The 22,475-nt window shown below is 40.6% G+C and overlaps 1 protein-coding gene across 8 annotated transcripts in view; it reads right to left on the reverse strand.

Moving 5' to 3' along the window:
- Nucleotides 1-22,475, reverse strand: part of rdgB (retinal degeneration B) — a 1,063,172-nt gene that overhangs the window by 261,558 nt on the left and 779,139 nt on the right. For all 8 annotated transcript variants that reach the window (XM_043425624.1, XM_043425622.1, XM_043425620.1 and 5 more), the window contains one exon: nucleotides 805-954. In XM_043425624.1, coding sequence (XP_043281559.1) covers nucleotides 805-954 — 150 coding nt within the window. The remainder of the gene's footprint in view (nucleotides 1-804; nucleotides 955-22,475) is intronic.

The following is a 22,475-nucleotide window of genomic DNA, read 5'->3' on the forward strand; positions in this document are numbered from 1 at the left end:
AAGTGTGTTGAGCGGGGTTTCTAAGATCTGCACGTGTTCTACTTGAATATGAAGCGTGGAGTTTTTGTGTGAGTTTGGAAAATGTTAGGCAGGCAATTACTTGGAGATAAGGACTGTTTATTATTTCCGGTACTGGTCCTGTAGTTTTAGTGGTGACTGAGAGTCGCGGAGCGTCTGGGATGCACATGCGTTTCGAAGAATTTGGGAAAATGAAAAGTTGAAGAAAAAAAAGGGTATGCGAGAGTGTCCAGAGTCTTACTGAATGTATCGGTTTACGATCCATGTATTGTTCTGGGGTGATTTAGATTCTTTGGAATATGTTTTATGTCAAAATATACTATCGAATACATTCTATTTATCGACGAATGATGATGACGATTTGAAGATGTAAAACGAAAAAGTAAAACGTCCAATTGATACTGGGACGTAACATCGCAATTATTTTTCTTGGATTCGTTAAAATTTTCCGTGTCTTTTGAGCTTAGCTGCATAATTTTCCGAGATCGCGTTGAATTTTTATTAAAAAAGAAAAAAATGTATTTGTTCGAGTTTTTAATACGCGGCACCGCTAGTATCGTGCTCCACCGCTTGTATCGGGCCTTTGTATTGCCCTCCAGTACGGCCGCCGCCGGCCAACAGTGATGCGACTCACCGGTCGTTATTCGTGTTCGATCAAAACATCGCGTCGGATCGCGATGTATTTTGGGTTTAGGTTCGGGTTCGTGTCGTTCAGGAAGCGTTACGTTACAATATTCATATTTTCTTTTACATACGACATCAATTTGCAAAATGGACGCAACGTACCGTGCAACGTCGACTGCGCCTGCCCGAACTTTCGGATCACGACCAGTAACGGACATGCTTGCTGTGAATGAACCGTCTATACTGAACACCACGCATTCCGTTTTCGGTGGTATGACAGCAAGGAAGAAATCCACTGATGTGTGATCGCCGCTGAAAAATTAAATATATGTAAAGTTGCGGTCTTGACAAGTGCATTTATTTTTGGTACGGACCTCCTATAAAAAATTTTCATACCAATATTTAAAATAAAGATAAGCAACAAGGAGATAATTTCAGTTCTAGTGAGTTTCTGATGAATATTCCCTACAATAATATCACCGGCACACAAAAAAAATGGTCTGCGCATAGAACCGTACCCATCAGTCTCGACGTATTTTGGCCCGCTGAATCCGAATCCGTGGTCGGATTGGCTAATACACCTCCAAAATTTTGAGTAAATTCCAAAAAACCGCAAAAATGGCAAAAAATCGCTGTTTAATGAATGATAAATTTGTCTTTGACCTTACTCTGGGGTGTTTTTTATGTGATTTGATGCGCTGAATCTGAATCTGAGGTCAGATTGGAAATACACCCCTAAAAATTTAAGTAACTTCCAAAAAATCGCCAAAATTGCCGGAATTGCTGTTCAAAGCACAATAAAAGTTATCCTCGACCTTACTCAGGGGCGTTTTGTATGTAATTTGATGAGCTGGATATGAATCCAAGATTAAATTCGCCGATACATTCCCAAAATTTTGGGTAAATTCCAAAAAACCGCAATAATTGCGGAAAATCACTGTTAAAAGCATAATAAAAGTTGTTTTCGACCTTACTCTGGGGTGCTTTTTATGTAATTTGACGCGCTGAGTCTGAATTTAGAGTCAGATTGGCATACCCGCAAAATTTTCAGTAAACTGCAAAAATCGCTAAAACTGGGTCAAAATCGCTACCATGGGTATGGAAAGAGTTTTATTAATCTAGATCGCGTAAGCTCTTTTTATATTTTGATGCGCTGAAACCGAAACTGGGCATCTATTTTAACTAATACATCTCCAAAATATTGCTTCCCTGGAAAAAACCGGCTAAAATTGTTCTTCATGAATTTCGAGCAGCTCAATCCGAATCTGGTAGCTAGTAGTCCGGATCATGCATACTTCCGTCGACGATCGTAAAAAATAACAAAAAATAGTCTTTCACATCTGAACAGTACACTAATGTCATTTGTGAAGAACTACCGAAACTCCTTCTTCCTGTCACGATAAAAGTGAGCTGATGTTCCTTTTGATAGTAAGTTTTTCTTTTTCAATATTGCCGCCAAGTATTCAGCTCCATTTTTCGGCAGTTCTACATCTCATGAGATTATTAAATTCTTCTTGGTTGAAGGTATGAGGAGCTTTGCTTTCATTATCAGGGAGGTAATCGTCATCCTCGGAAATTTACGCTTGATAGATCTCATCAACATCCATGACTATTTCTTATTCTATGTGTCGTTATTTTATTTTTCGATATTTTTTGGCTTTTTTTTGCTATTTTTTTCACGATCTTCGACGGAAGTATGCATGATCGGGACTACTAGCTACCAGATTCAGATAGAGCTACTAGAAATTCGTAAAGAACAATTTTAGCCGGTTTTTTCCAGGGGAGCAATGTTTTGGAGACGTATGAGTTAAAATAGAGGCCCTGTTTCGGTTTCAGTGCATCAAAATACAAAAATATAAGTAATAAGATAGATAAAAAAAACCATGTAATTGTTCAGTACTACTCCTTCGAGATTCGATTCCTATGGTAAATATTGATTAATGGTAGGTAAGTAATTTATATAAAAAAAAAAAAATTTTACTATAATTTTCAAAAGTGAATGATTGTACAAAGAATGAAGGTGATAATAAAAACAATGTATTCTCACAAAGAACTAAGATATGTTATAAACATACTGTAATATAATATTTGTGGAGAAATGTCTCTAGTTCTTACTCAATGATTTGATCAGAGACTTCTTCCCACAAATATTAAAAACCATAAACTGCCCCTAGGGAAAAAAAGGTTGGGACAAGTACATTGATGGTGTCGTGTTTGCTGATAATTCCATCCATAAAAAAAATTTGGAAACCGATGCCTCATTCTTCTCATTTGATTCGAACAGCTAAATCAATTGAAAAAAAATCCATCTCATTTACGTGCAGCATTAAAATTTATTATATCAATTCGAGGCCAAGTATTTTCTAATAAATTGAAAAAAGTTACCACTTGAATTACGTGCAGCACTAAAATTGATGATACCAATCGGTGGACAAGTATTTTATTAGTAACTCCAAATTATGACATTATTAAATTGTTCTAAGAAGCTTTTAAATCCAAAAAAAATCACATGAAAGCTAGTCATTTGTTACTCTATGGTGGCAGAAACTTATAAGAAAATCGATTCTTTTCAGACTTTCAGGAACTTCTGATATTATTCACAATATTCGACGTCGATTGGATCGATACAAATTATGTTTAAATATAAGTTAAAAGTACTTGTTCGGCCGATCACTATTCATTCAATAAAAAATCAATCATAAAAAAACGAAATTGTACGGCAGAATCTGGTCAAAAATTTGTTGAAATACGATTCATTATTAGTTTAATGTTCTTAATAATAGTATAGGTTAGTTCTTATTCCGAATGGAATTCGTTCGCTGGAAGAATAAGTGGGAAGTAAAATTTGCCATCATTGAATATAAACTGGAGAGTTATTTTGGAAGCTTGAACATATATATTATGTATATTTTTTTTCATTTATCGATGCACAATAATATCCCTTGTATATTGCGGAACAATTTGTGTCCGTTTTTTATTAAATTAGTGCAATTAAGTAAAAATTACTTGAAGATAATTCTCTCAATTCCCTCTGCATGAATACACTGTGATCCATCAGTTCCAGACAAGCCCTGATTTTTATTTGGATAAACAATTTAAACGGAAAGTAATGGGCCGGACAAGTACTTTTAACACGTATGTAAAAATAATTTGTATCGATCCAATCGACGTTGAATTTTGTGAAAAATACCAAAGGATCCTGAAAGTCTCCGAAAAATCGATTTTCTTATAAGTTTCTGCCACCATAGCGTAACAAATGACTAGCTTTCATGTGATTTTTTTTGGATTTAAAAGCTTCTTAGAACAATTTAATAATGTCATAATTTGGAGTAACTAATAAAATACTTGCCCACCGATTGATATCATAAATTTTAGTGCTGCACGTAATTCAAGTGGTAACTTTTTTCAATTTATTAGAAAATACGTGGCCTCGAATTGATATAATAAATTTTAATGCTGCGAGTAAATGAGATGGAATTTTTTTCAATTGATTTAGCTGTTCGAATCAAATAAGAAGAATGAGGCATCGGTTTCCAAATTTTTTTTATGGATGGAATTATCAGCAAACACGACACCATCAATGTACTTGTCCCAACCTTTTTTTCCCTGAGGAAAGTTTATGGTTTGATATCACGACTTTTTTCTCTAACGTTTCTTATTTGTGTTTTGATGACTATATAATTTTAATTTTAATTTCTATGAATTATTTATGATTTACTGCTTATAACGTCGGTTTCCACGAAAAAAGACCGGTTTTTCGTCAAAATTGTATTAGAAATATTTCGTCACACGTCTATCCTTGGACTTTTGCAATTTTTCCCCTTGTTTTGTCCATTATATGTTTTGTCCATTAGGAATCCAACAGTATGGAGAAATACGTGTTGCGGGCCGAGATATGATTTTCCGCTTATAACGTTGGTTTCCATGAAAAAAGACCTATTTTTCGTCACAATTGTACAGGAAATATTTCGTCACAGGTCTGTCCTTGGACTTTGGCGATTTTTTTCCTTGTACTCTAATATGTTTTGTGAATTGGGAAGCCAAGAGCATGGTGGAAAGCGGGTTGGAGACCGAGATATGATTTTGGCTTGTAACACCTGATTCGTCGAAAAAAGACTGATACCGCACAATCAGTATCCTAGCGAAAAATATTATACACGAATGCTGTAGAATTGTAATATATTTGATATTTCCTTATGGTTCGAAATCATTTTCGTTGTGTGATTTAAGAAGTTTTGTTTACATTTTTTGTGGTATAATGCGAAAACGGGCAATCATGAATGTAAATGTCCAAATTTTTTTTTCTCCGAGAGAGGATTTTTACGGCTTGATATCAAATCTTTTTTCTGTGGTAGTTCTAAACGACAAAAAATATTCTTAAATAAAATTTGAGTGATTTTCTTAAAGTTTTGTACAATTTATAACAGTTTGATATTCTTCGAATGTTTAAAGTGATACACTCAATTTTTCAACCATTTCGAACGTGTTCATAATTTTGTGGGATTAAAATCATATTCCGTAAGGTTTTTCAATATTTCGTATCATTCTGAAAATTTCCCCCGTCATTTATAAATTGTGTTTTGAATTGTTTTGATGAAATCATTGTGAATAAAGAAAATATGAAGATTTTTCAATAAAACGAATTTTTTGATTGATTTTCCTTAAAATTTGACAGAAGGAGAAAGAAAAAAATATATATACTGTAACGCAATTTTCCCCGCGAGGGTACGATTGGTCCCTTCTCGGCTCACCCGTCTCGTCGGCTCGCACGACTCTCCGGCCACGAGAGTGAATTGGGCGCCAGGTACGAAGTACCGCCGATTACTCGACTTTAATTTTATTCACTCTCTATGATGGTAACGCCAACAGATCACGATACTCAGAGTGCGCGAGAGACACGAGTGACCGAGGACGGTCCGGCTACTCAGCTCAAACTGAGATACAGAAGGTAGAGGGGGGAATCCTTGGGGAAAAGTAGCAATCAGGAACGCAAAATAACATAATCGACACAAGATAGTAATTTGACAAAATATTCACAATTTATTCAACTCCGTGACGACGCGTAGAGTTACAAGAAAGACATTAACATTGAACGCCGTGAACCATCGAGAACAACATAGTCAAATGCGAGATTCGGTAAATTTTAATGATCGGACAAAAGTTCAAGCCATATAATACAAGTGACGGGTAGAATCTGGATAATGAAATTAATAGGACTGATCTGTCGCTTCACATATTCGCACGCCTCATATTCGTTATTCGACACCCACGAATTGAGTGTCCCAGGTAAATGCCGTTGACAAGTAAACAGCCGCTAAGGCCGTAGGTAAAGCGCAGGTATAGTTCATCAGCCGCGAGGGCTGGAGGTACGATTAATCAGCCACAAGGGCTGTAGGTAAAAGGTAACCGGTAACAAGTACCGTAGGTAATGCGCAGGTAAAGTTCATCAGCCGCGAGGGCTGGAGGTACGATTAATCAGTCGCAGGGACTGTAGGTAAAGTTAATCAGTCGCGAGGACTGTAGGTACAATTAACCAGTCGCGAGGACTGTAGGTAAAATTCATCAGTCGCGAAGACTGGAGGTAAAATTAATCAGTCGCGAAGACTGTAGGTAAAGCGTAGGTACGTGGTAAGCGGCGGCAAAGGCCGAAGGTAAAGTACTAGTGTGAGAAAATGCGAGCGACAAGGTAAGGACGGACTAATAAATAAGTTAAGTAAGAGTTAACGTAATAAAAGAATGGGGTATCGGAGAACGGTAATACGCTGCACGTCGGTTAAACTACGAGAGCACAATAATACGCGATACAGAAGAAAGGAATGAAATATAATAATAAACGCGAACGCAACTAACCGCCGTATAGTCCGTAGCGCGACAACAAGTGCGAGAGAGAAAGCACGAAAACATCGCGCGACCGGGCGCGCTCGCTAGAGCCCTCGGCGCGTGCAAGGAGAGAGAGACAGAGGTACTCGAAATATATTGCGCGTTATATTCAGCGCCTTCACAAAACGAAAACTCAAAGGATATAATTCTAATAACGACAATTTTACGGAATTGAATGCACGAAATTATTGAACCAACTTGAAGGAATCGATTTGCCTAGTTGAGCGTTCCTTTATCAAAATTCGAGACCCGGGAAGTATCGGCCGCAATCTCGCACGATACTTCGACTCGTAAGTCTCTCGAAACGCCATATAAATCTGAACTAAAACTCGGAACTAGATTCCGAAAAGAAAAACATGAAAGCTCAACAAGACAAACGATTCGGGGAGATAAAGAACGGACTTACCGAGGGATCCAACTCGCCGCACAAAGGAAAGGCACGATGATTTACGCCAGAACGCAGACTCGCCAGTACGGTGCTCGGAACTAGACTAATTGTGCGTGCGAGCGGTCCTCGGTGTTCGGCGCTCTCCCCACCACTCGGACCCAGCACCGCAGCGCTCACACGCCGGGCGCGAACTAGCGTTCGGCCTCCCGGCTCGCGTATTCGCGGTAAATTCAAAAGTGAAGCGCGTACGGAAATTACTTTCCGCACCGCTTTTACGCTATTCTTAATTGCACGATGTTCCTCGCTGCTCTCGCCTCTTCCGCCCACGTGAAACGCTCCTCCCGACTAAATGGCTGTGATCCGAGTGCCTTTCCTCTTGGGGATCCGGCGGGCATCTCTGAAAAGGCAGAGGGGAGGCCTCCCTCATGACTCCAGACGTCATGAAATCACGGTGGGCCCACGACGATAAGCCACCAGGCAATTGCAGCACCTCTCCTCCAGGAAACTCCCCCGAATCCCACCGACCGAGGCGCCGTATTGCACGGACCGTGGCACCCGAATTCACAGCTGTGCGGACGGTGCAACTCTCGGTTGCTACGGCGGGAGAGGCACGGGCGGCGTTCAACGGATGGCCTATGCCAGCGTGTCCTCTCAGCCGTCCGCAGGTCGAGAGTGATGTTCGAAGCTCGAAGACAATGTGAGAAGGGTGCTCCCCGCGGACGAGATCGGTTTGAACAGCGAGGTAGTGCGGGAGGTATAAATTAGCGATGCGCTCGGTCCAGCGTGGCGGAGGCAGGGCCAAACCTCGGAAACTACAGTAGATTTCTGAAATATTGTAATCAAGGTAACTCACGAAAACTGAACTCTTTCTCTCTCTTCCCAACACGGGCCGGGAATAGGTAAAACAAAAGGTAATTGTCGCGCAACAGATAATAGGCGCGAATTCTTAAAATAAATCTTAACATTACGTAGCGGTGAGTCTCGTTCCGAACAGCGCCCGACGAGTCGCAGTGGCGTCAAAATGGGCCGCAAACCCGGTCCACTGGTCGACACGGTTCGTACGAGTGGCGGGGCAAAATGTCACGTCACAATACCTAGGAAAAAAAAGGTTGGGACAAGTACATTGATGGTCCCTCGTTTGCTAATAAATCCATCCATAAAAAAACTTTAAAAAAAATTTTCTTTAAAAATTGTCAAAAAAATTATTTTATAAAAAAAAAATACAGTACAAATCGAAAAAAAATTCACAAATCTAGAAAAAACATTATGTTTAAAAAAAAAATATTCTGTATCTATTTTTTAAAGTTCAAAAAAATCAAATAACAAGTAAAAAATAAAAAACCGAAAAATCGCGTTTGAAATCATTATGCAAACCGATGCCTCATCCTTCTTATTTGATTCGAACAGCTAAATCAATTGAAAAAAATTCCATCTAATTTACGTGCAGCATTAAAATTTATTATATCAATTCGAGGCCAAGTATTTTCTAATGAATTGAAAAAAGTTACCACTTGAGTTACGTACAGCACTAAAATGTATGATATCAATCAGTGGACAAGTATTTTATTAGTAACTCCAAATTTTGACATTATTAAAATGTTCTAAGAAGCTTTTAAATCCAAAAAAAATCACATGAAAGCTAGTCATTCGTTACTCTATGGTGGCAAAGACTTATAAGAAAATCGATTTTTCTCAGACTTTCAGGATCCTTTGGTATTATTCACAAAATTCAACGTCGATTGGATCGATACAAATTATGTTTAAATATGTGTTAAAAGTACTTGTCCGGCCCATCACTTTCCGTTTAAATTGTTTATCCAAATAAAAATCAGGGCTTGTCTAGAACTGATGGTTCACAAGTCACAAGTATTCATGCAGAGGGAATTGAGAGAATTATCTTTACGTAATTTTTACTTAGTTGCACTAATTTAATAAAAAACGGAAACAAATTATTCCGCAATATACAAGGGATTTTATTCTGCATCGATAAATGAAACAAATTGTACATAATATATATGTTCATGCTTCCAAAATAACTCTCCAGTTTATATTCAATGATGTCAATTCTTACTTCCTACTTATTCTTCCAGCGAACGAATTCCATACGGACTAAGAACTAACCTCTACTATTATTAAAAGCATTAAACTAATAATGAATCGCATTTCAACAAATTTTTAACCAGATTCTGCCGTACAATTTCGTTTTTTTATGATTGATTTTTTATTGAATGAATAGTGATGGGCCGGACAAGTACTTTTAACACATATTTAAACATAATTTGTATCGATCCAATCGACGTTGAATTTTGTGAATAATACCAAAGGATCCTGAAAGTCTGAGAAAAATCGATTTTCTTATAAGTCTTTGCCACCATAGAGTAACGAATGACTAGCTTTCATGTGATTTTTTTTGGATTTAAAAGCTTCTTAGAACATTTTAATAATGTCAAAATTTGGAGTTACTAATAAAATACTTGTCCACTGATTGATATCATAAATTTTAGTGCTGTACGTAACTCAAGTGGTAACTTTTTTCAATTCATTAGAAAATACTTGGCCTCGAATTGATATAATAAATTTTAATGCTGCACGTAAATTAGATGGAATTTTTTTCAATTGATTTAGCTGTTCGAATCAAATAAGAAGGATGAGGCATCGGTTTGCATAATGATTTCAAACGCGATTTTTCGGTTTTTTATTTTTTACTTGTTATTTGATTTTTTTGAACTTTAAAAAATAGATACAGAATATTTTTTTTTTAAACATAATGTTTTTTCTAGATTTGTGAATTTTTTTTCGAATTGTACTGTATTTTTTTTGATAAAATAATTTTTTTGACAATTTTTAAAGAAAATTTTTTTTAAAGTTTTTTTATGGATGGATTTATTAGCAAACGAGGGACCATCAATGTACTTGTCCCAACCTTTTTTTTCCTAGGGGAAGTTTATGGTTTGATATCACGTATTTTTTCTCTAAAGTTCCTTATTTATGTTCAGTTGACTATAGGATTTTAGTTTAAATTTCTACCAATTATTTATGATTTTCGGCTTATAACGTTGGTTTTCACGAAAAAAGACCTATTTTTCGTCAAAATAGTAATGAAAATATTTCGTCACAGGTCTGTCCTTGGACTTTGAGGATTTTTTTCCATGTACTCTAATGTGTTTTATCAATTAGGAATCAAAGAGCACGGTCGAAAGCGGGTTGGAGGCTGCGATATGATTTTCGGCTTATATCGTTAGTTTCCACAAAAAAAAGACCTATTTTTCGTCAAAAATGTACTGCAAATATTTCTTCACAGGTCTGTTCTTGGACTTTGGCAATCTTTTTCCTTTTACTCTAATATGTTTTGTCAATTAGGAACCCAAGAGCACGGTGGAAAGCAGGTTGGAGGCCGAGATATGTTTTTCGGCTTGTAACTTTGGTTTCCACGAAAATAGACCTATTTTTCGTCAAAATTGTATTGGAACTATTTCGATAGAGGTTTGTTCTTGGACTTTGGTGATTTTTCTCCTTGTCTTCTAATATGTTTTGTCCATTGGGAACTCAAGAGCATGGAGCAATGCGTGTTGCGGCCCGAGATGTGATTTTCAGCTTATAACGTTAGAAAAAAGAAAGGAAAAGAGGAAAGATAGATCAAATTCAAGACACAACGAATCCAACAGAATTGGCCATTTTTAAATGTCGCTTTTGCATTCTGAATCTAGACATTTTCGTGTCTTCCAAAACGTACCCCCGACGAAATATATTTCCAAAGTTTGCAAGTGGCCGCTGCGATCCAATTATCTACAGTTTGATAGTTGCCGAAAAAAGGCACCTGGAAACATTTATTATGTTAGAACTCAAAGAAGCAAAAAAAACTGAGCGTACTTAATTCAACAGAGCAACGGAATTCAAAGACGTTTAAGGTACCTGCATTGGTTGTGGAAGTAAACAATTTAATTTCAGGATAATTTAGAAATAAATTTAGAAATTCAGAAATTCAGCATAGAATTTAGAAAAAGGAAAATTAAGTTAATTAGTAAAGCTGAAGACTTTTGGGATGAATTTTTGAGATTATATGTTACGGTTGAAGTAAAAAATTTAAATGATGGGCACACATGCTGCGACACAAACATATGAAAGTTTGCAGGTATTCGCTCCATACCGCAGTATTGGCACACATGCTGCGCCACAAAAATATGAAAGTTTGAAGGTTTTCGCTCCATACCACAGTAATACATTTTCAATACTATTTGAAAAGAAACACCTTAAAACTTGCTGAACCAAGTTCCATTACATATTATCATAATCAAAGATAAGGGGTGATCCGTAGCATATATATCTATCCACAAAAATTTCAGAGTTCGCAGGTATCTGCTGCGATTCAATGTATCTGCGGAATGAGCTTCGAAGACAGCAATTTCAAATCTATCCATAAATGAGCAATTGAAGACTTTTATAATCAATTTTTTACTTCATATATACCCTGCCGAATGGGGTTCCACCTTGACGGGTCCACCTTGTCGTGGCGGTGGCGGGGCTTAAGGCGGCTCCCGGCGGCGCCCCGGGGGCAGACGCCGCTCCATGGGGTCTGCAACCGGGGCGCGGCGGGGAGCGGCCGAACTAAGAGAACCCCCCCAAGCCAAGGTGTGCTAGCGACCGTGCCGAGGGCTGCATGGCGCAAGGGAGTTGCGTCACAAACGGTGCCTCTCGGATACCGGGCGACCTCCGAGAGTATTTAGCCAAGCCCCGGTCAATCACGGCTCTGACCGGGTGATATCGCACTACCGTGGTACTCGTGGGACCAGAAATGAACAAGACCAAACAAAACCAAAACCAAGACAATACCATACAAACCAACAACGACGACCACAAGCCAGACAATATACAACCGAACACTGAAACAAACGAACAGACGAACAGGCAAACAACCACGGACATCGAATCAGAACTCGAACAACTCCTCCAGGGGACAGCTGCTCTTTGCAGCGAACAACCGGAGGAGACAACAACTACGACGGGGGAGGGGCCCAGCAAGGCAAAACCCCGCGTCAAATATAGCGGAGCGGCGAGACGACGCCATAAAAAGCAACGCCGGGCGGAGAAGGAAGGTGCATCTACACCTACCCCCCCACCCGGCAAGGACGCCCCGGAAGGGACGAGAGAAGGGGCACCTGGGGGAAAGGCTAGAGTCGGGACGGCTAAACGCCCCAGACCCGAGCACGATACCCCAAGCCCATCCCAAGAGCACCAGGGCAAGAAACCGAGGGCAAACGACCACGGAACATATGCCCAGGCGGCGAAAGGAACTATAAAACTCGCCATGGTGATGGAGGGTTTTCCGGAAGCTCGACTGGGACCGAGGGAGGTGGAAATGGTTAGGAAACTAATCAGAGGGCGTATCCTGGAGTTACCCCAGGGTACAAAAGCCCCCACTTTCACCGGTTTCTGGGAGAGGGATGGAGCCCTCATCATCACATGTGCGGACGAGCAGACTGGGGACTGGCTTAAAAGCCTCTCCTCGGAGTTAAAAGCGAATGGCAAATCCATTCACATGTTGCCACCGGAGGAGCTCCCGAAGCGACACCGGGTGGTGGTCCACGTGGAGGAAGCCGACATTTCGACCGAGGAGGCCATCAAACTCCTCGATCGTCAAAACGCCGGGGTAGGTGCCGATGACTGGGTTGTCGCCAAGGGCAGTGAAAGCAGGGACGCTTCGAGCGCCCACTTTGCCTGCCTAATTGGCGACAAGTCCCTCGAGGCGCTTAGGAAGTGCGGCTTTAGACCATTCTGTGGTCTAGGTCGCGCTTCCGTAAGGGTTGTGGGCAAGGACAAGGGTCGGGCTCTCTCGAAGCCCAACTCCACAGGCTTGCCCGCACCAGCCTCGACGTCAACGACGACGACAAAGACGACGACGACGAGGGAGGGGGGAGGCACCTAGGGATGGCAGTCCCTGGCCTTCCCATCATACAAATCAACCTCCATCACGCCAAGAGCGCCTCGGCTATTCTAGCCAGGACGATGGCAACTTGGAAAACGGGACTGGCGCTAGTTCAGGAGCCCTGGCTGCTAAACGGTGCCATCAAGGGTCTTGGAGGATGCGGGACGATACACTACGCCCCTTCCGAAGGGAGAACGAGAACGTGTGTCATCACGAAGGGACTGGAGGCCACACTTCTACCCCAGGTGAGTACACAAGACTTAACAGTAATATTATTGAGAACAAATCTCGGGGCAGGGGGGCCCGCGGAAATACTGGTCGGGTCAGCTTATATGCCCTACGATTCCGCGGATCCCCCCCCCCCCAGAGAGGTTAACTACCTTAGGGAATATGCCGTAAATCGCGGGATGGAACTCCTGGTTGGATGCGATGTAAACTCCCACCATCGCGGTTGGGGGAGCTCTGACACCAATGCCAGGGGGGAAAATCTCCACGAATTTATAGCAGGAGCAGGCCTGGTCATCCTTAACAAGGGGTGCGAACCGACCTTCATGGACTCTAGAAGGCAGGAGGTTATTGACTTCACCCTCTGCACGGATGGCCTGACCGACAAAATTATTAATTGGAGGGTCTCGAAAGAGCCCTCCGGGTCTGACCACAGACATATACTTATGACTCTGCTGCACACGCAGGCGGCCGAATGGCGCCGGTGCCGCAGAAGAACGGACTGGGAGGGCTACCGCGCTGCTTTGAAGCACCTAGTAACCAACATACCCACAACCTTTAGGAACAGAAACGGGCTGGAACAGGCAGCAACCTCACTGCGAAACGTAGTGGTTGATGCCTACGAAGCCAATTGTCCGCAAACCCTTGTGAACAACCAGTCAAGAGTGTACTGGTGGAGCGAGGGGCTTGAGGAGGCCAGGCGTAGGGTAAGAACGGCCTGGAACAAGGCTAAAAGAACCTGCAGGCCAGAACACTGGGCAGCCTACCGAGAGCTGCAGAGGAACTACAGCAAAAATATCGCAGCTGCCAAACGGAAAAGCTGGCATGAGTTCTGCAATAAAGTCGAGAGCGCTCCTGAGGCATCCAGACTTAGCAGAATTCTCAGCCAAGACAACAAACCACAACTGGGCTGCCTCACTAAACCAGACGGTACTTTTACGGAGAACCCGGGGGAAACTCTATGTCACCTCATGGAGACACACTTCCCCGGTTTCTGTCTAGAAGAGGACACTGCGCGGGGCACAAGCCCAAGGGATAACCATGCACCGCGGGAGTGGGGGTTAGCGGCCAAGGTCGTCTCCCCAAAAGGGGTGGAATGGGCTGTCAAGACCTTCCAACCCTTCAAGTCGGCAGGGCCGGATGGGATATTCCCGGCACGCCTCCAAGAGGGCCTATCCCACATTCTTGGACCATTGACTAAAATCCTTAGAGCAAGTATCGCTCTAAAGCATGTCCCGGAAGCCTGGAGAGGGACGACAGTAGTGTTTATCCCGAAGCCAGGCAGAAACGGACATATCCGAGCTAAGGACTTCAGACCCATCAGCCTGACCTCCTTCGTACTGAAGACGCTGGAACGACTGATAGATAGATTCCTAAAGGACGGGCCTCTGGACAGCTACCCCTTGAGTGGCTCCCAGTATGCCTACAGAGAGGGCAAATCGACAGACTCTGCCCTCCACCACCTCGTGGGCAAAATTGAGAGCCAACTCTCGGTGAAAGGCTATGCTCTGGGGGCCTTCCTTGACATAGAGGGAGCCTTTGACAGCACCTCCTACAACGTCATCAAGGAAGCAATGACCAGACATGAGGTGCCCAGACCACTCATAGACTGGACATACAACATGTTAGCGGGCAGAAGTCTGACCGCCAGACACAATGACCAGACAATCAGCGGGACACCGGCAAAGGGCTGCCCGCAGGGGGGGGTACTATCACCTCTGCTGTGGTGTCTTGTCGTAGACGAACTGCTGGTCAAGCTGAACAGGATGGGGATCCACGTTTTCGGCTACGCGGACGACGTGGCCCTACTGGTGAGAGGCAACTTCCTACATGAGCTGAAGGAGCTAATGGAAAGAGCACTTCAGGTCGCCACAGAGTGGAGCCGGGCGAGGGGACTAGTGGTGAATCCGCAAAAGACCCAAGCCATGATCTTCACTAAGAAATATAAACCCACCGTCATAGGCCCATTAAAGTTGGGAGAGGAATACATACCCTATTCGCGGACCATTAAGTACTTGGGAGTCTACCTTGACCCCAAACTTAACTGGAATCGGAATTTAGAGGAGAAAATAAACAAATTCCATACGAGCTTCTGGGCCTGTAGAAGGGCCATGGGCAAAACATGGGGCATGGGGACCAGGATGGCACTGTGGCTATACAGGGCAATCCTGCTCCCTACACTAAAGTACGCAGCCGTCGTCTGGTGGCCCGCCGTTGGGAGAGTCGCCTATGAGCAACGGTTGACCAGCCTACAGGGTAATTACCTAAGGGCAGGGGCCGGAGTCATGAGGACGACCCCCACGGCGGCGCTGGAGGTAGCCTTTGGCCTCCTCCCCCTCAACATCGATATCACCGGACAGGCAAAACTAACAGCGTATAGACTAATCTGTATGGGCACCTGGAGGAGCACTGGGACGGGTCACACCGACCTGGGGCTCTCCCAGAGGAGCCCATTTTCACTCCAACAGGACAAAATACCTAGGAAATTCCAGGTAGAGAAGTCTTTCAGAGCGGTCATCCGCACACGGGAGGACTGGAGATCTTCCCAGCCCCCTACCTCTCCGGGGGTGGATGCCTGGTTCACCGACGGATCGGGGGCTGGGAACATGTTCGGAGCGGGAGTTTTCAACCCAGCGACCGACACTAGACTCAGCTTCCCCTTGGGGGAGTTAGCCACGGTGTTTCAGGCCGAAGTGCTGGCCATTTATAAGTGCATCAAAATATGCCTGGAGAGAAACACGACGGGCAAACACATAATGGTGCACTCGGACAGCATGGCGGCCCTGAGAGCCGTTACCAAATCACAGGCCGACTCGGCGACTGTATGGAAATGCATGCAGGCGCTGAACGAAGCTGGAAAAAAGAACAAGGTCACACTGACCTGGATACCAGGTCACCAAGGTTTCTACGGAAACGAGGTGGCCGATGGGTTGGCCAAAAGGGGTACGGAGACACCACCTGCACACCAGGTGGTCGGAGTCCCCTTTGCCACTGGGAAAAACATCATCCAAAATGGACTAAAACGCCAACACCTACACCTCTGGAAAACGAGAGTGGGTTGCAGGCAAGCCAAACTTTGGATGAAAGAACCCAACATAGGCAGAACCAAGGAGCTGCTGGGCCTGGGGAGGGTAAGACTTCGTGTGGGCATTGCGTTACTAACCGGACACATTGCCCTCAGGTCACACCTCCACACAATGGGCCTAGCGGAGCACAGGGAATGCAGGTTATGTGGGGAAGGCGAGGAGAGCAGTGTACACATTCTGTGTCGCTGCCCTACCTTGGCGATTTACCGGTACAAAACCTGGGGGCGTATGTTCGTCGAACCAGGGGAAATATCGAACCTAAAAGTCACCCAAATGTGCTACCTGGCTGAAAAAGCCGGGATAAACGGGCAGGGGCTGACTACTGATTAAAGAGCGAGATAGCACAATGGAACCATCATGGCTCTGGGTGCTTAATAGGGGCCCGTCGTAGCCCCACTCGCTATTATTACTACTACTACTACTACTACTTCATATATATGTTACGGTTAGAGTCAAAATGTAAAATGAATGGCACAGTATATAAATTGTATAGTTTGCAGATTTTCGCTGTATTTCAATGATCCGAATCTACAGCATTATAATGAAAAGTTGTCAAAAGTCATGATGTCCCATTAAAATGACATAGCGCACATTGCATTCAGAAATTCTGTAAGTTTCTGGGGATGTTGGTAGGCATTATATTTGATCACATCCAAAACTGAGCAACTGTAGACTTATCGGAATGAATTTTTTTTATAATAATTCCATATTTGTAGTTAGTTTCCAAATTTGTCACTCGACAGACCTAATGGGAAAAGAATAACTACCCAGTATACCAAGACCAGAAATTTTTTTGAAAATCTGATTTACAAAATGTGCAATTCAAGATTATGGTTAGAAACCTCTCGAATCATGTTACCACTATCATCATGAAGAAGGAGTAGAAAATCATAGGACACATATTAGGGAACGAATTAATAATATGTATCGATCCTCTGCAAACTGATGGGGTGAAAACAAGGATCGGAGAGGGCAGAGCCAAACTGAATATCAAGCAAAATATGGGAAGGTTTATATATAATGTTGACACAAGAAATAAATTAGAAAACATTTATTCAAGTAAAGTTTCTAATATCATTCTAACAGTTCCGTGTGTTTTTGTTCTATTTATTCGTATGTATAACCTATTTACACATGGTATATAACCACGCCACTGACAATTTATTCGCACTGGACAATATTTCTCGTACTCTGGTTTAATTGAAGGATTATTTCAGTCAACACTTATTTCCAATCGAACGAAATAATGAAATCTTGAAAAGTTTCGTTGACATATATGCATCGCGCATTTTTTATATTCTTTTTCACACACACATTACAGACTACATTTACGCGGCCGCTTTGATACCGATTTAATATATCATAAATTTTAACAAAATAAATAGTTATATGCACTCCTTTAGATGACGAAAATTATTTTTTTATTTATCCCGCACGCACTTCGTAATGTCGAAACTCTGTTCATGCGATCAAAAACTGACACACGGTTTGTATATATATATGTATATCGATCGAATTTATGACTGCTGTTACCAGCTGTGCTGCGTCGTGTGCTACGTTATGAAGTTGACGTCAGATATCCAATCATCAACAACTAATTTCAACAACCAATCACAACGTCTAAAAATGGATGTCGTCAGATCCAACCAATCAGAAACTCGATAGCATCAAAGTGCCTTTGATGGTGTTATACTATAATATACAGACACATAAATTTTTGAATGTGTTCGTAACTTTTGCATAATCTTGAGCCCGTGCAAAGTTTTTTCTCAGCAATTACGCCACCAATAATGCTGATTTTGGGCTCATTCGATAGAGAATTTCTCAATTAGCTGAAAGTTCAATTTACAAAGTCGTACATAACTCATGGGCTTCGCAATTAAAGAAAATCACATGCCAATTTTACCCCCACCACCGCGAATCGTTTTATTCAGAGAAAGTATAGTCTCGGCGAGAGCCTCGGGCCAGCAGACGACAGGGCTGTCAATGTACTTGTCCCGAGACTCTACCGAGTCTCTTGATTGTTTACCAAGTCCACCAGAATTCGCAATTTTCACATATGTTTATTGAATTCTAATGCTAGCAATTTTTATTTCATTAAAAAACGTGCCTCCAAGGATTTTTGCAGCAATCTTTTCCATTCATATTATTATACCCATAGATAGAAAGTTGACGCAACCCACGTTGATGCACAAAAATTTCAAACACTGCATGTAGCCACCAAGATTCAACCGGACAAAAGAAAAAGCATGAAGTGCGTCAAGACCAACAAAATTGCTTAGTTTTTAATATGGGCATTGCATTTTGAAAACATGACTTCTTATGCCATTCATAAACAGGCCATTGCTGAATTTTTGTTACATTCATCATTATTTTTTATTATTGATTACTATTTATAATCTATATCCAAATCCTATAATTCATGTCTAATTTTTATTATTTGTAGATATCCATATTCCTTAATCAAAAATAGGAAGTACTAAGTACCTAGCATGCATGTCAATACACAGAATTTTCCAAGTTTGCAAGTATCCGGTGCGATTTATTCATCTAAATTTTGATACAGACAGAAAAAATTATCACCGACTCATAAAATTTATTATACCAAAACTAAAAGGATAAAAGACAGCGCACTTGAAAGTGAACAGAACTCATCATTGTTTCATGTATCTTCATTCATATATTTTAGTTGGAACCAAAAAGTGAAAAGATTGGCACACCGCTTTGCAGGAATACCAAAGTTCATAGGTACTCGCTGCGTACCAGTAATACAAACTTTGGTGCTATGGGGCAAAAAACTTTAAAATTACCCGAACCACATTTTTGAAACTTATTATGGCATATTCAAGAAATAAAGTGACAGATACGCTGCATCTTGAAGTAAATCAAATAGTGTAATTTAGTATGTCTCCATGGTTATACATAGACAAAATATTTAATCACATCCAAAAATGACTCACACACACATGAATGTTTAATCCACAATGCCAATCGTAAACATGGCCTGGAAATACTTAATATACATGTTGCTTCATCATGTTGTTACACTTAAGAGGTGTTTATTGCATTTCAAAGATACAAATTTTGATATTACAAAAAATAAGCAACCAATGACTTATTGAAATAAATTTCCAATTTCATCATGCAACAATTCAAGTCAATATCAAGAGACTCGGTAGAGTCTCGGGACAAGTACATTGACAGCCCTGTCATCTGCTGGCCTGAGGCTCTCGCCGAGACTATACTTTCTCTGAATAAAACGATTCGCGGTGGTGGGGGTAAAATTCGCTTGTGATTTTCTTAAATTACGAAACTCATGAGTTATGTACGGCTTTGAAAATTGAACTTTTAGCTAATTAAGAAGTTCTCTGTCGAATGAACCCAAAATCAGCATGATCAGTGTCGTAATTTCTGAGAAAAAACTTTGCACGGGCTTAAGATTATGCAAAAGTTACTAACACATTCAGGATTTGACGCATCTGTATACGCGTACTCCAACCGCTACAAACATAGGCCCCTTGGCCCCCATGATCACCAATCCCTGGTGAGAGAAATTTTGCTGCAACCAATGAAGGGTGAGAGAATTTTTGAGCCAATGGCATTCAATAAAAAGAGCAAGAAAGTTTGGTGGAAAGCTGAGGAGCTCAAGAGCTCGAAATCACTAATCACTCGAAAGTCACCAGCCGAAGTTTCACGTCGTGTTGACGTTTGATCAAAAAAAACCATAAACTTCCCCTAGGAAAAAAAAGGTTGGGACAAGTACATTGATGGTCCCTCGTTTGCTGATAATTCCATCCATAAAAAAAACTTAAAAAAAATTTTTTTTTAAATTGTAAAAAAAATTATTTGATAAAAAAAAATACAGAACAATTCGAAAAAAATTTCACAAATCTTGAAAAAACATTATATTAAAACAAAAACTAATCTGTATCTATTTTTTAAAGTGTCAAATGAATCAAATAACAAGTAAAAAATAAAAAACCGAAAAATTGGTCTTGAAATCATTTTGGAAACCGATGCCTCATTCTTCTTATTAGATTCGAACAGCTAAATCAACTGAAAAAAATTCCATCTAATTTACGTGCGGCATTAAAATTTATTAGATTAATTCGAGGCCAAGTATTTTCTAATGAATTGAAAAAAGTTACCACTTGAATTACGTGCAGCATTAAAATTTATGATATCAATCGGTGGACAAGTATTTTATTAGTAACTCCAAATTTTGAAATATCAAGAGACTCGGTAGAGTCTTGGGACAAGTACATTGACAGCCCTGTCGTCTGCTGGCCCGAGACTCTGGCCGAGACTATACTTTCTCTGAATAAAACGATTCGCCGTGGTGGGGGTAAAATTGGCATGTGATTTTATTGAATTACGAAGCTCAGGAGCCATTTAGCAACTTGAAAATTGAAGTTTAAGCCAATTGAGTAATTCTCTTTCGTTTCCGCCCTAAATCAGCATGATCGGTGTTGTAATTGCTGAGAAAAAACTTTGCACGGGCTCAAGATTATGCAAAAGTTACCAACACATTCAAGAATTTATGCGTCTGTATTTATAAACACCATCAAAGGCACTTTGATGCTCTCGAGTTTCTGATTCGTTGGATCTGACGACATCCATTTTTAGACGTTGTGATTGGTTGTTGAAATTAGTTGTTGATGATTGGAAATCTGACGTCAACTTCAGAACGTAGCACACGGCGCAGCACAGCTGGTAACAGCAGTCATAAATTCGACCGATATACATATATATATGTACAAACCATGTGTCAGTTTTTGATCGTATGAACAGAGTTTCGACATTACGAAGTGCGTGCGGGATCAATAAAAAAATAATTTTCGTCATCTAAAGAAGTGCATATTACTATTTATTTTGTTATTTGTGATATATTAAACCGGTATCAAAGCGGCCGCGTAAATGTAGTCTGTGATGTGTGTGTGAAAAAGAATATAAAAAATGCGCGATGCATATATGTCAACGAAACTTTTCAAGATTTCATTATTTCGTTCGATTGGAAATAAGTGTTAATTGAAATAATCCTTCAATTAAACCAGAGTACGAGAAATATTGTCCAGTGCGAATAAATTGTCAGTGGCGTGGTTATATATCATGTGTACATAGGTTATATATACGAATAAATAGAACAAAAATACACGCAACTGTTAGAATGATATTAGAAACTTTAATTGAATAAATGTTTTCTAATTTATTTCTTGTGTGGTCATTATTTTTAAACATCCCCATATTTTGCTTGATATTCAGTTTGGCTCTGCCCTCTCTGATCCTTGTTTTCACCCGCTCAGTTTGCAGCGAACCGATTCATATTTTTAATTCGTTCCCTAATATGTGTCCTATGATTTTCTACTCCTTCATGATGATTGTGGTAACATGATTCGAGAAGTTTCTAACCATGATCTTGAATTGCACATTTTGTAAATCAGATTTTCAAAAAAAAATCTGGTCTTGGTATAGTGTGCAGTTATATATTCTTTTCCCATTAGGTCTGTCAAGTGATAAATTTGAAAACTTTTCCAGAAAGCCATTGGATGCTTTTTTTGCTAATGATATGAAAAGTCGTATCTGAGGAATGCGGTATGCAAACACAAATTTTGATAACAAAACTTATAGAATGACATGTATGTTGAGTATTTCCACTTTGCAAACTACAAATATGGAATTATAAAAAAAATTCATTCCGATAAGTTTACTGTTGCTCAGTTTTGGATGCGATCAAATATGGTGCCTACCAACATCCCCAGAAACTTACAGAATTGCTGAATGCAATGTGCGCTATGTCATTTTAATGTAACATCATGACTTTTGACAACTTTTCATTATAATGCTGTAGATTCGGATCATTAAAATACTGCAAAAATCTGCAAACTATACAATTTAAATACTGTGCCATTCATTTTACATTTTGACTCTAACTGTAACATCTATATGAAGTAAAAAATTGATTATAAAAGTCTTTAGTTGCTCATTTATGGATAGATTTGAAATTGCTGTCTTCGAAGCTCATTGCGCAGATACATTGAACCGCAGCAGATACCTGCGAACTCTGAAATTTCTGTGGATAAATATATATGCTACGGATCACCCCTTATCTTTGATTATGGTAATATGTAAGGTAAATGCAAGTTTTTAAGTGTTCCTTTTCAAATAGTATTGAAGTTTGTATGACTGATATACAGCGAATACTTCCAAACTTTGATATTTCTGTGTTGCAGCATGTGTGCCAATCATTCAAATCATTTACTCCAACCGTATCATGTAATCTAGAAAATTCATCACAAAAGTCTTCCGCTTTTCTAAATACTTCAATTTTCCT

The sequence above is a fragment of the Venturia canescens genome, chromosome 8 (genome assembly GCF_019457755.1).
Source record: "Venturia canescens isolate UGA chromosome 8, ASM1945775v1, whole genome shotgun sequence".
In the NCBI taxonomy this organism is placed as follows: domain Eukaryota; kingdom Metazoa; phylum Arthropoda; class Insecta; order Hymenoptera; family Ichneumonidae; genus Venturia; species Venturia canescens.